Source organism: Aptenodytes forsteri, unplaced genomic scaffold (genome assembly GCF_000699145.1).
Source record: "Aptenodytes forsteri isolate BGI_AS27 unplaced genomic scaffold, ASM69914v1 Scaffold207, whole genome shotgun sequence".
Lineage (NCBI taxonomy): Eukaryota > Metazoa > Chordata > Aves > Sphenisciformes > Spheniscidae > Aptenodytes > Aptenodytes forsteri.
The window spans coordinates 3713210-3728278 of NW_008794836.1; the positions used below are offsets into that span (position 1 = coordinate 3713210).

At 37.1% G+C, this 15069-nt stretch overlaps 1 protein-coding gene across 1 annotated transcript in view; it reads left to right on the forward strand.

Moving 5' to 3' along the window:
* The window catches only part of GBE1 (1,4-alpha-glucan branching enzyme 1), a 148692-nt gene that overhangs the window by 112241 nt on the left and 21382 nt on the right, over positions 1–15069 (forward strand). Inside the window, exons 13-14 of the mRNA XM_009274494.1 lie at positions 4014–4198; positions 5313–5443. Of these exons, the coding sequence (XP_009272769.1) occupies positions 4014–4198; positions 5313–5443 (316 nt within the window). The remainder of the gene's footprint in view (positions 1–4013; positions 4199–5312; positions 5444–15069) is intronic.

The following is a 15069-nucleotide window of genomic DNA, read 5'->3' on the forward strand; positions in this document are numbered from 1 at the left end:
GAAGCAGAAAAGGCCTTGACTCTGTGCAAGCACTGCTCAGCAGTAATGAAAACATCCCTGTGTTATCAGCACTGTTTCCAGCACAAATCCAAAACAGAGCCCCATACTAGCTACTATGAAGAAAATTAACTCTATCCCAACCAAAACCAGCACATACACCTAATTAAACTTCTTACCTTTGATGTATCAAATAAACTATTTGCTTTAGCTGCTTTTAAAGTATTTAATGTTATACTTAATTTAAAATACAAACAAACCAAAATAACAGGCATCTTTTGACATTGCCTGCTGCATCTTTTAAATATGCCTTCAGTTCTGCTTAGCCTGATTCTTTGAGAGAATTGCTAGTAAAGATGTCTAAAGAAGAGAGATCAAGAAAACTTTAATGAGCTGTGGGGCGCAGCTTCAAAGTAATCATCATCAGCATAACTACTTTATGGTGTAAATGCATTTCTAGCCTAATAAACAAGTGTGATGTAAAATTTCATTATAGTAATAGAAGGTTAATTTAGTTGTTGGAATTGTGATCTTGAAATCTTGTACATAGTAAAGTTGTCCAATATGCACATTATGTAGGAAATAGCAAACTTGAATTAATTCCTAGATAAAATTAGTATGCATTGCACTTCAATGATTTGTCTTTGTTTTGTGTCTCTAATCAAAATTTCAGTTAATTTCAGCTTTGTTCTCTGCCTCCCCCACATTAATTCCATTGTCTTGATTTGCATCATTTGTAGCAGCTGGCTTCTTGTCAATCTGTAGTTTGGACCTTTACGTCAAACAGCAAATTAATTACAGGAAAAGAAATCCCAATAGTACTTCTATGCTTAGAGGCTTTCACAATTATCAAGAAGTGAATGTTGCTGATTCTTGTCAGAAATGAGAAGTGGAACATGGGAAAGGGGGCAGCGCATGCTTCACAGGTACCATTAGTTATCTCTAGAAGTAAGCGTTGGTCAGTTACCTGTACCTTCCCTTTCCTAGACCCTCCCTTCATTTGTTATAAAGTTAAACTAGGAAAAAATAGCAATTAAAAAGGTAGTATGAGATACGTATTTTTTGTTACAGGATGCATAGCCTTAATGCGTCTCAAGTGCAGAAGCGTTCTCTGGAGTTTATTGGAAGACCTGCTTGCATCCTAAATGGTACTTCCTTTTCCCTATACCACATCTTAAAAGCATAACCAAAAAAGCCTACTTGAATTCGTTCTGTCATAATTTGTGAACTTATATTTTTCTTTCTGTAAAGAGAAATCAAGAGAACCTTTTAAAATCAAGCAACCTGTACAAAAGGCTGACGAGTGTCTTGTCCAGAAGGTGCCCGTAGAAACAGACGTTTAGAGTGCGAGCAGTCAGTGTTTAGACCCTCAACATGCTTTTCTGACATCAGCAAGTAATTTAGTCTTCTATCAAGTTGCTGCACTGTGTTAAATTCCTTTTATTCTTAATGGCCATTAGTAATGGTTAGGAAATTAACATTGCTTTTGTATTTTGCTACACTTCTATTGTTCTTTAAAAAAAAAAAAAAAAACCAACAAAATGCAGCATTCAAACAACACTGGTTACTGTGGTGGGGAAATAGGCAAAGCGAGTGGAGGTGGGGGAGTCGGTATATGATATAAACATGAAGGAGATATGCTCTACTTACGGTGAAATACTCTATTGAAACCATGGGCCAGTTTAGTCTAATTTATTCGCTATCTTCTATTGCTTATTTCCCTCGCTTTTATGTTTTTCTTTAACAAATAGGTATGATTTCCATGGCTGTCTTTTCAAGATACATATCATCTCTGACTTTCTGATGTTTTTTGCGATCTTTAACTGAGCTATCTCATGTAGTCTATCTTTTCAATAGTGCGCAGATCATGAAAGAAGGTAATACCTTGCCCAGCTCTTAAAAGAATATTGAATTTGGTTAGATACAGTGTCTGTTTTGTAGCAATATCTTTCCTCATTTTCCATACCATATTTTTAGCACAGTTTAAGAGCTCAGTCCAGCATTATTCCAAGGTCATTTTCAAAGTCCTCCTGTGACTCTGATTCTTTTACATTTGTCTCTGGTTTTAAGCTGAACGTGAAATTTAGTGGTTTAGCTTTTGAACAGAAAATTTAATTTACAACTTGTCAGTTCGTTTACAAAACGGATACCACTGTGAAGGATTCTCCTAAATAGATATGCAGCCTTTCTCTTTTGTTCTCCGTTCATTTCTTTGTTCCCATGAAGCATGGAAATGCACAAAAATCACTTCGAAAATCTGAATCATAGCTGTCATTGCTGACCGTATCCTCCGGGCCTTCCAGGCTGCGCAGGCTGTGCGAGACAGCAGATGGTGGCTGCACATGCAGGGTATCCATCCAGGAAACAATGCTTGCCTTCTCTCAGCATCCCTGCCCTTCGTCTGCCCACAAAACTCCAGTTTATTGACAAAACTTGAGTAACTGCTTGTAGAAACGTTAGGATCTTTTCTTTTAGTAGAAACCCTCTTAAATTTGATCATATTCCCATACGTATTTTCAGGTACACCACTTGTCTCTGTTTTATGGTGAGTAGGTGTTATGTATAATGTGTGAAATGTTTGTGATGAATCAACTATCATAGGCTTTGAAACGTGTGTTTAACTTTCAAAATACTTAACGCATTTTAATCCTGTGTAAAATGAATAGTCCAAAGTGACTGAGGGTCTGCTAGGCAGTGGGTTATAGCAGGAGGTAGAACCATTAAGTCCATTTGGATTTGTCTCAAACTGTAATAATGACAGTATATAAAACAAGAAAACTTGGCATGCATGAAAGTAATTCAAAATACTGAGTCCCAGATGAGGTGTTGCTGTGAATCTTTAGCTTTGACAGCTGAGATTTGCTTTGGGGATTCTACATAAGATAAGCTAAGCTTTTCTTATTTGATTGAATTGCAACTTTTTTTCCTGCGTTTTTCAATGGAGTGTGATCTAAGTGTGAATAAACCTATTCCTTCTCTTAAAGTGAAGTCTATTCAGTAGTTGTGTGGGGTAGGTAATCAAGATGAGACTGACAAACTTGTGAAGCATTACTGCTATAGGAAACCAAATTGAAATACAGTGGCATTTGCACACACTCAAAGGGACCTGAACGGGTGGACACAGAGGAACCCAGAGCTGGAACGTGCTTCATCCCAGCCAGAAAAGTGTCTCTGGTGCTTGTGACACCATGTTTTATGTTTGGAAAAGGAGCTCCCCTAGCAAGGTGGCTGAATTGACACATGCTGTTAGATCGCTGAGTTGTCACACCCCGTAAGTCACTTGTTTTCAGTATCAAATGCTGAATACATCATCATTAAGTATTGTGCTTTACTCACTTTAATCTAGCCCGCTACATGCGCTAGGATGTCTTTTTGAATTTTTCTAGGAAGGAAGGAACCAGAGATTCAAGTCAACTTTTTCAGTAGTTACTTTTAGAACACTGGAAACGGTGATGACATTATTTATAGCCAGGATAAAAAGTAAAAAAATGGTCAAAGTGCATCCAGCTGGCCTTTTGATTGTTTGTTTAATTGATAAAATGGGTGATTTCTGCCTCTGTGGTTGTGGAAGTTGACAGTGTGAATGGTATTGCCGATTTCTGTAAAGTACTCTAAAACAATGGGTTTATACTCTTACAGTGATGTTTTTTGGTTTCATAGTGACTCTAAAATTTGTATCCTGGTTGACTGAATTTCTGTTGCTCTTATTAACGGATGGGAATGAGGAATTTTTAAGCATGGCATGATAGCGTAGAGGTTATAATACATTCACCACTTTATACTTCCCCTGGAGTCTATGGATATTTTGCTCTGTTAGTTTTATTGGCCAAACAAATCTGTTAACAAGCATGAATGTTCTGAGAAAGATTTTAATAACGACCAATTTTTGTATGCAGAATTATTCTTTGGAATTTAAAACTTGTAGAAAGGAAATACACTTTAATGTATCTTACTTCTGCGGTTTTAGTGTATTTTTAGCTCGTGATTTCACAGATCCTTAATATTTTTAAATACAGGTAATGAATTTGGGCATCCAGAATGGCTGGACTTCCCCAGAAGAGGGAATAATGAGAGCTACCATTATGCCAGAAGACAGTTTAATCTTACTGAGGATCATCTTCTTCGCTATAGATTCCTAAATACATTTGATAGAGATATGAATAAATTGGAGGAAAGGTTTGGCTGGCTTGCATCTCCCCCGGTAAGCTGTATATACTAAATGATAAGTTTTTAGTCACCAGCTGGGTACGTGTTCAGAATAACAATACCAAATTTGCATGCAGAAATTTTAAACAGCACTTTATTATGCACTGCGTAATGCCCCACCATATATTTCAAGTTGTCAAAACATGTCACTGAAATATCTTCCACAGATAATAGAAATCTGAGAACAGTCTCCTTAGCTTCATAGCAAGTTCTTTTCCTATTATTTTTGCGATTTTTATTTAGTAACTGCAGATTGGATAAAGCAGACTATAAAATTGTCTGTAATCTAATCCAAGGATTGCTTTGGAAAAGTGTAAATTGTTCTGACTATTTACTTTATATAAATAATTATTCTGTTACTGAGAAAACACTTGCAGTAGAGTATAGTGTGAGTTACAGTCTCCTGGCCTTCAACCTGTCACTTTTGTATTTGCCTTTTTTACCTAAATACTGCACTGTACTTTTTATCAAAGCAACTCAATTATTACAATTTTTCAGTGTTTATTTATTTCATACTAGTCATAATCCACTTTAAAGTTTTCTTTTAAATGGATGTCTAGTTATTTATTAATGGCTTTAGCAAACAGAACATAGGTGGTATGTGCAGAAGTTTAACGCGGCTTATCAAAGCTATTTCTCACACAGACTTTAAAAAACAAACAAAAACCATATCCAGTGCTTCATTTTCTAAATTACTGACAGTGGATGTGATGCTGATCCCTATAACAAGTAGATTGAAGACTTGATTTAATAAAAGGAATTCATTTTTTTCTAAAGGAAAGTGTGATAAAAAGACCATGTTACCAATCTTTGAGTAAGAATTTTTCAAGTGCTCTATACCTAACATGCTTCTACCTCTTCAATTTTATATTGCCTTATAAAAAGTAAGCTATAGTTTAGTAATCAAAAATTTTATATGACATTACATAGCTAAACAATTTCAGTTTGCATGTTAATGCCCTTATCTATGTTGCTTGAATCTGTGACTATTTTACTTGAAATGAGGTATAGAAGCAGTGGGGTTTTTTCTTCTTTTTTTTTTTTTTTTGTTAATTCAGTTAGAAATTAAATATTTTATAGTATTGGGTTTTCATTTTTTTCTTGCCTAGGCCTTTGTGAGTGAAAAGCATGAATCCAATAAGGTCATAGCATTTGAGAGAGCAGGTCTCATTTTTATTTTCAACTTCCATCCGCATCAAAGTTACGTGGACTACAGAGTGGGTATTGAAACTCCAGGAAAATATCCTTTTCTTTACTGTTTCGCTTGTACAGAAAACCTTTAGAAGTTGAAATCTAATTTTATTTCTGTTTTCTAATATGAATGCGAATTGTAGTTAAAAGGTGAGAAACCACTTACTTGTCATCAGTATAATCTTCCTTTAATTCTTGGTGTACAGCAAAAAAAAAATTTAGAAATTTGCCTTCTTCATAAGAGATCATTTTGTAGAAACCAAAAGTAAAAATTGCAATTTAAAGATTACATGTTAAAGTTTCCTTGTGATACCTTGTTTTTTGGAATTATGTTGAGGCATGAGAGTGCAAGTAACTCCTACTTCTTAAATAAACTACAGAAAGTGACCACAGTAAGATGACGTTGTGCACGCAGTCACACAGGAAAATGCATTAGCTTAAACCTTCACCAGGAAGGTTGTACAATTTCTGTTTTATAACTGGGTGGACTGAGAATGTGCTCTTAGCTCAGCTGAACAGTATATGATTACTTTTGAGTAAGTGGCTGGTTTTGCATTTGTATCCAAATTCTTAGCATTGAGGGAGATTCAAAAAATTAATGCTAACTTGCCAGAGGAATTTAGTTTGCCCGAATTCAGTTTGTTTCAAGTCCTTTGGCAGCCTGTCTAGTGAATCTTACTGTGTCAGTTTAAAGCATTGCAGTTCCAGTTTTGGCCTGCTGTCTTTTTATTTATCAGCAATTTCAGGAAACTAATGCCATATTTCAGTTGCTTTAGTTCAATATATTACTCTAACTCCTGAGCACTGCTGAATTGACCTACAGGGTCTCAGGAACTCAGCAAGATTCTGGTTTAGAAACACCAAGTCAGACCCATCTTCTTTGGTGCTTTCTTCTTCCAGTAGTATGCTGCTACTGGAACTCCTGGAAAAGGTAGAATGGGGTAGTAAATTGGAGTAGTAAAATCTTAATCTGGTGTTGTGAGATATACCAATACTTGACTGTCATAGGCTTCAGGTATTCAGCTGTTTAAGTTGATGCTACTGCACTTCATCTGTCTTGTATGAAATCTTTGAGTTCTGCAGATCAAAAAGGTGTAAGTTCAGTGTTAAGGACTACAACACGTAACAGAATTAGCGTGACTTTTTTGCTCTGATACTTACACAGATACAATTAAATCCAACCCCCGTTTTGTTGTTCACTTTCTGCCTTTCTTTTTCAAAGATGCTAGAGGTTCAATTATCAGAAATGCTTAAGAAATATTTAAAAAAAAAAAAAAAATCATCTCACTCTTAACTTTTGTATCACTTATTTTCTCTCTTTTCCATAGCACATCTTCACCAGGCTTGTATTTAATTATGATTATATATGAGGCTGTTATCCTAACTTCATTTTCTGGTTTGTGCTAAATTAATTAAATACCTAGGTGTTGTTTTTCTGGGTGTGTAAATGCCCTGCACACATTGTTACAAAAATTCTACTCCTTGGCACTTACAGCTAAGATGAGACTAAGCTGTGCTCAGGCACTTCTGAAACTGTTTGGGCTTTCTTTATGTTTATGGAAATATTTTTATGACCAGTTTGTTGACTAAATATTTAATATAAGCAGCCTTTCGGTTTTTCAGTGCTCTAAATTTTTCAGTCGTTTCAGAAACATTTCATGTATCTATTTTACACCATCAGAATCTCCTTTTTCCTTATAAATTAGGCATTTACTGTTTATATAGAATCCTGAACGCATTGCTCCTGTTTCAGCTGAGGCTGCTCTGTAGTAGCTCTTCTGAAGCAAACTGCAAAATTTGCTTTTCACTGGTTTTACTTTGCAAATCAAGGCCCAGCTGGGTTTCAGTAAGTTGATCTGTTGCTAGTTCACTCTGGGCATTGAAACAGCTTTCTGCTGTATATTGGCCGGAAACAGTCATTGCTAATTGATTTTTTTTTTTTTTTTTTTATTTAAAGCAGAAACTCATTGGAAAATGTTTGCTATTCACTTAGTAGTAGATGATCAGGGATTTTTTACATCCTTTATGTTTATTTTGGTTCACTGAAAATCATACTGAAATTTAACAACAGCTCAAGTGCGTTCTAAACAAGGCATGCAGATGATGTTTCATATTTGCAGTTATATATATATAAAAATATATTGTATTTTTAATATGTTAGTGTCAGTACACATCCTTGTCTTTTAAGTGTGTTCAGTATAATTTTATTTACATCATATATTATAGACAGTTTAAATTTAAAAGGCCTTTGTTAAAGCATAAAGATCCATATTAGCTTTTTGTTCACTAACCTCAAGTTTTTATTGCTAATGGAACTGCCGGTTACCAACAGTGTATTTGCTTTTGTTAAGGTGTGTTGTCTGACTAGCCCCTCCTGCCCCAAGCAAACAGTGGATTTTGTGGTTCTGTCCTCAGTGTGTGACGTGCTCCGCTGCCTCTGGCAGGTGCAGAGGGCTCTAAATGCTGCCACTGCTCTTACTGCTCTGTGAAACATAGTGTACCTTCACCTCTGCTGAGCTTCATTCATTTTGTTTAAGGAAGCCTCCGTCCTGTTTTACGGTATTGTACTGTTCGCAACTCTGAGAGGGAGTAGTTCTCTTAATTTTGTGTTCTCACTTGGCAATCGCAAAGGTAGAATCTTCCCAAAAATCACCTTTTCAACAACCTTCCCCTATTAATTTTATTCTGTGGCAGTTCAATGCATGAACAAGGGGAAATTCCTGAAAATACTCTGAAAATACTCTGGGAGGGAACTGTTGCCAACTGGCTCTCAGCCTGATTTAACCTTGGATTTTTAAGTTTGAAGGTAGGAACCTTCTCTTCCTTCCAGTATCATGGATTCTGAAGATGCAAATCATTCTGAATAATACATATACTTAGGCAGATATATCGCAAGAGTTTGTGCAAGTTCTGGTTCACAAAGCTGGCCTGAAACTGTCTTCAGGTTTCAAAAGCTGCAGTGTTTTGCATAATTGTCCCTCAAGGTGAACACAGCAGTGTTTCTCATGTCAGGAGAATAAAAAACCTCCTCTCAGTTGAAAAGAGTATCTTATAAAGACACTTTGCTAGAATTGGGTGTGTTTGAACAAATAATTTAGCTGCTCCAAATTTGTAGTTTTAGCTTAAAAGCAGATTGAATGTATCTTCATCAGACTTCCCTGAAACAAAATTTAGGAAGTTGCAGTGGCTTCTGTTGACTGTTGAAATAAAAATCATAATGTTTCTTTTTAAACTGTTGTGCATAAAGAGGAGAAAATAACAAAGGAGTGAAAAGGAAAAAGCAAGTTTAACTTCGGTCAAAACCTTTTGATTTGGCTCCTAAGAATCTTTATTTTTTTGCTTTTCTCTTTGGCCTTTGAAATAAGTCTCATTTATGTTAATTAAGTTCTCTTTTTACCTGGGAAGCTTATTTATTATCCGTGTTAAAAAGGTCACTGTGTTCTCATCCAAGGCCATCACATGGGATGAACTGTTGGGATTTTTGTTCTAAAGGAAGTGCTTTTGACTGTATGCATCAAATAAGACAACGTGCCCTGATGCCTACAGCATAAAAATCTCACTTCTTCGTAGTGCCTGTTGCTAGCAAAGTCCTTGGACAGTAAGATGTCCGTAAACACATTGAACATACCTAAATTTCTCATTTCTGTTCTGTCTAGGAGAAAGTTAAGCAGTACTGTATCGACCAATTGCGTTCTCAGTATCTTTTCATTGGTAATGAAGACAGAAGCTCTCCATTATCCCATTCCTCTGTGTAAAAGTTTGCTTCTAACCCAAGGAAAGCCCTGGAGTTGTGGAACTACCATCAAGTGTATTAGAGAACTGCTGAAATTTAGTAATAGCTGGTATGTCATGCGCTTACAGGCTCGTCATCATAATCTCTTATTTTCAGGAAACTTCATCTTAGTTAAACTAGACATACCTAATACTTTGGCAGTAGAACTGAGAAGATGCAGATAGTCACTGAAACACTTCTCTGAAACTGAGCTCAAAAGCAGAATCACGCTATAGCAGTTCCTTAAGCATCCTCTACTTAGCTGAGTAGTGATAATGAACTGTATGCATGGTGTTAAGTGACAGCAAATTTGAGGTATTGCAGTATGTGGTGAAAGAGAGTAACTAAAATTGCCTCACTTCTCACAGGTGAGGAGCCCATGTGTAGTATTTGTGATTCTGTTTGTAACAGCACACCCTAAAGATTCTGTATTCTATTCATAATCTCCTCTGGTTGCAAGATCAAACAGCAAAAGTTTTCATGTGGTGTCGTGGTTTAACCCCAGCCGGTAACTAAGCCCCACACAGCCGCTCGCTCACTCCCCCCCGGTGGGATGGGGGCGAGAATCGGAAGGGTAAAAGTGAGAAAACTTGTGGATTGAGATAAAGACAGTTTAATAGGCAAAGCAAAAGCCCAGGCCTCCATCACGCATAATGATTACTTGGGAAGACAAACGCCATCACTCTGAACGTGTCCCCCTTCCTCCTCCTTCCCCAGCTTTATATGATGCTGAGCACGTATTATAATATGGCATATCCCTCTGGTCAGTTGGGATGTGTCCCGGCTGTGTCCCCTCCCAACTGCGTGTGCACCCCCAGCCTCCTCGCTGGTGGGGTGGTGTGAGAAGCCGAAAAGGCCTTGACTCTGTGCAAGCACTGCTCAGCAGTAACGAAAACATCCCTGTGTTATCAGCACTGTTTCCCGCACAAATCCAAAACAGAGCCCCATACTAGCTACTCTGAAGAAAATTAACTCTATCCCAGCCAAAACCAGCACATGTGGGTGACAGTGCTGTTCAGATTTGGATCTACTTATTTTCTGTAGTGTTGGTAACTACGGAACTGTTAGCAGTAAGCAGGGGCTAACTTACACTATTTCTGTAATCTTATTAAGACTGGTAAAAGTGAGCCAGTGTAAAAGAAAAGGATGGCGTAATTTCCAGAGCATGAACGAGACAGAGGCTTTTGATACTTCAAGGAGGATTTGGCTTTATTTTTAGAACTGAAAGTTAAGGGTATCAAGTATTTTATCAACCACACAAGTCCATAGGAAGTCCATTTTATACTCCACCTAACCAGGAGAGATGCAAATTATGTGCGTTCATTTCTTTTAGACATGCTAAGTCTTTTGTGGCTGAGGTTTCCAAACTATTAATCAAGAATAGCTGACTTGAACAATACTTTGCATCGGTTTATAAGCAACAAAAAAAAAATCACAAAGCTTTCTTATTGCAGCTCTGTCCCTTAGCGTGGTCAAACATTTATAGTATAGAAACAATGCAGAACTGTTTATGGTATCAGTTTTTAAATGAAATGTATCCCAAAGTTAACAACCACTATTACCATCCTATTCTACTTGCTTTCAGCATCCTTTCTTCTTCCCTGCCAACGTCCAGCAGGCTGAGTTTTAGTATCTGTTTTCTTTAAATATGTTGGGGTGTTTTAATGTTGACTAGCTTTCTTTCTAACTCTTGTCCTGCAATTAGAGCCATGAATTTTATGTATAGTTTTGTAATGGAACATTTTAACCTGAGATTTTCAAAAATATGTGTCCTATAATTAGGAAATGTGGTCACATGTGACATTAAATCTTCAGAACAACTTCTCCACTTTAAAAGGAATTCTTTATGATCCCTTTGGAACTTAAACATTAAGTAGAAGTACATAAAAACAAGAGTTTGTTGTTACTCTGGGTTTTTTTTAAGAAATTGGTGGATTTTTAATTTGATACTCCGAGGCCGTTACTGAATAAGCAAAATGAATGAGCAAAATGCTATAATATATTGATTAAATTCTTTTTAATAAAAAGTGTATCTGAACGATAGTGGAAATTGTGGGAAATGTGATGTCCTTTCACTACCTAGGTTTAAGTTTGTTTAGTGGATTGAATTAGTTAAATTGGTGCATGTAACACTTGTCATTAAATTTGCCTTTATTAAGTGGATGGCTTTGGCATATCAGTATATTGTAGTAATATATATCACTAAGCTGTTGTCATATATAGCTTCTCAGGTATGTTACCAGATATGTTACAAGATACAGAGCTTCCTGCCTCTCTGGCCTACATTTTTGTAGGCGTTCCTCTGTTCTGATCTCGCGGAAAATATCATTCTTCTTTCAGCTGTTCTTTATTTGTAGGCTGTTGGCATAGCAAACCTTGTTGTACTTTTATAAGAGAAGTGGTAGTCAGTAGACATTACAGTCTAAAGTTCTTCTGGTCCCATTTGGTTTGGAAGATCTTTTTCTGAACAGTCAGCCAGTCAAAAGCTTTATGAAGAGTCACAGCCAGCTTGGAGTCAGTTTTTCCTTCCTTTTTAGACTGCAGTCTTCTCTCTTGACTTATTTTCCTTGACGCTAGGTTGCTCCATTCTACGTCTCGTTATCCTAAGATCGTGTACCCTAGTGGGAGACGTTCAAGGACTGAGACCTTAATTTTACATGTGAGCACAGAAGTCCCTAAATGTGGTTGAGCAGTATGAATTGCTACTAGCTTATCTCTGTTTGTATCTTGACATTTCATGCTCTCATATACTTCTAAAGTGCAAAAAGGAAAAAAGAGTCATGGGAAGAAATGGTTACTTTGTTACAAATATTGCCATTTTTACATGGCATAACATATCAAAGCGTTGTAATGCTAGAGTGAATGAATACCAGTCGTACACTTACTGTTGGCATGAACTTAGGGTGCGTAAAGACATTTGAAGTCAGAGTTGTCCATAAGCAAACAGCTAGATGAGACCTGAGGTATCACAAATATTGCCATCAAAATGCTACAAAAGTATACTTTTAAAAAAAAACATTAATTCAGGCTTTCTGACCTGTGCAGCCTGCACCTAGAGCTTCTAATGAGCAAGTAAGGTCACTCGAATGAGTGAGTCACTGGCGTGCGATTGCTGAAGGCAAAGATGCGGCTTTGCAGGCTGCTTTGAAGTGCAGTTATGTAACTGTCCCTGCCTGTTAGAATTCAGGGGGTATCCGGCACATGGAGACAAAGGACTTAATTTAGGATCCGCCAAATGCCATTTTCTATCAAGGTAGTTGATATGTTAAGGTTAATAGGTGTGAATGAGAAATATAGCATACTAATGTGGGAATGCAGCTTTGATCTCCATAGGAAAAGAAACAGGCTTCCAGCACCGTGAGTCTGTGTAACTATTAGAGCGGCATGTGCTATTGCCCAATTTGTGTTTCATTATGTGAAGGAAAACGGAAAACATTCCTATGCTCATGCTGGATTTTTACTTCATAAATTGTGCTCTTGCAGAAGCCTTTTTGTGAGAAACAGGCAGCTTGAGCTAACAAATTATTTCTGCCTAATTTGCTTCAGTTTGGAAAAAGATGAATAATCAACATCTAGGTCAGCTGTCTCTGGTTCTGATTGTTGATAAAATTTTGAGTGTTAACAGGGAAACCATTTATAAGTTTCCTTTTTTTTTTTTTTTTTTTTTTTTGATACTGACTAGACCTTTCTGTGGGGTAGAGGTTGATTCCAAGGCCTCTCTGCAGTAAAAATTCAATACAGAAACCTTGTTTCCTCTGTTCAAAAGGAACGTGGCTAAAAGGAGGGGGAAAGAACAGGAAAGGGGCTTTGATTTGTTTTCCATTTAAGTTATTACATCAACCACAATCATTTCAAAATAACCTCCCCCACTTTTGTAGTCGGATCTATTCCCCTATGTCCCTATTTTTGCTATCAGAATGTTTTTCTTAATGTTTAACTGAAATCTGTCTTACAATTTAGGTACTGTTTGTTGTCAGTCCTATTTTTAAAGGAGGAGAGATTTCCTTTCTGTTTTGATGGCACTGCAGTCACTTTTTTGATCTTCTCTTGTTAAAGTTTTTCAGCCATTCTCCTGAAATTAGTTTTTCTTGAAGTTCAGTGCCAAAAGCAAGTCACGGTTCTGACAGTTTACCAAAGCTGAAGAAATAGGCAGATTCATGGTGTTGAAAATTCAAATCCTACGTGATGTTTGTGCCAAGACATGTTCCATTTGTGATATGCTAGTTTGCAGTATCTCCTGACTGTTTCCTTCTCATCGTTACTTGTTACCCCACAGTTAAATAACTCTTATTCCTATCAGTGTAGCATTTTGCATTTATCCCAACTGAACATACCCTGTTTCACCCTGGGCCATTTCTTGAATTTACTCTGGTCCTATGGCCTACTTGAAGCCACTGTAAACTTTGCCATCTGCAAAATAATAATAATAATAGTAATAATATTACTAGCGTGGACAAAATATGTGAATGGAAATGTGTTTGTGAAAGCTCTAGCAGAAGCAACAAAATGAGGATTAAAAGAATGGCCTGCATTGATAATGGACAATACTGTTTCTAGCAGTAAAACAAAGGAGGTTGGTTTTTTTTCCATGTCAAGACAAGGAGGTAGGTACTCTGATAAGTGTCACCATCTCTGCTGTGGCCCAGATGACTTGTCAGAGGACCCTACAGCCTAACAGCAGTGGGATAGCAACAGGGTTTAATATACGCTATTCCTTTTCCCATTAGTTCAGTAGGAAAACAGGCATGTTTCAAGTGAACAAGGATAAGCAGACAGTGAACAGCAACCTTTCCTAATACTTATGGAGACTGCAGTAAGGGAGATTCTGGAGCAAAGAACAGATCATAACAACTGTCATCTTTCTGAGGGTGTAAAAGATTTGTCCAAAAGCTGGGTCCTCATCATGAATCAAGAAGAACCTAAGAGACTTAATGAAGACTCAGTAACTGACATACCTTGTTGTCACCGTTGTATCCATGTGCCGGACCACTTGGGCACAGGTGCCTTGGTATGAGAGCGAATGAAATCTATGACAGAATGAATGTGAGTGGGTAAAAGCAACTTCCTTAAAGATTTCAGGAATAACTCCTTTCCTTTCCATAAGATCCCACGCTGATTTTTGTTAAGCAATTTTTCTGCAGTGTTGGAAGTCTCATTAAAATTAAGCGCGCGCTCTCTCTCTCCACCCCCCTCTCTCTCCCCCCCACCCCCTTTTTTTTTTACAGGGCTTGTTATCTTGGCACAAAAGGACATCAGCATTTTATGTTCATGATTACCAACAAATATGGATTTACGTACCTCCAGATTTACATTTAGTTTAAGCAAAAAGCGTCCATATTTGGTTGAAGCAAAAAGGTATAGTTACCCCCCTCCTCCTCAGTACTGTGCCATGAGTTAAGTGCTAAATGGCTTCAACTATCCTAAACATCCTGAGCTGAAGTTCATCAGGCCAAGGTGTTTAATTTAATTAGAAAATTCATCCAAATACTCTCTAGTATGCTTTTTCTCAGTTGTAGGTTGACCCCTTAGTCTTCTCTAAAATTAGGTGTGTGTAGAGAGGAGGAACAGAGGTACCCTTCATCTTGAAATTAATTATGCTAGTTACCTGCTTTTTCAGTGAAATTTCAAGAATTATTTAAAAAAAAAGGGTTTAACCACTTTAGGTTCTTTACAGTCTTCCTTGCAGCTGTACTTCCCTTCATCTTCCCTGTGCTTATGGTGCATTTAATGACTGAGTTCGTTTTCCGTAATGCATCTTGATAATGTATCACTTTGTCCCTTTAACTTCTTTGTTACTATCTTTGTATTCTTTTATGCCTAGCTTGAAAATCTAGTTGCTACTTTCTTTAGGCTTATTTCTAGGGTACGAGGTGAATGAAAAATTCATTAATTAGCCATATTGA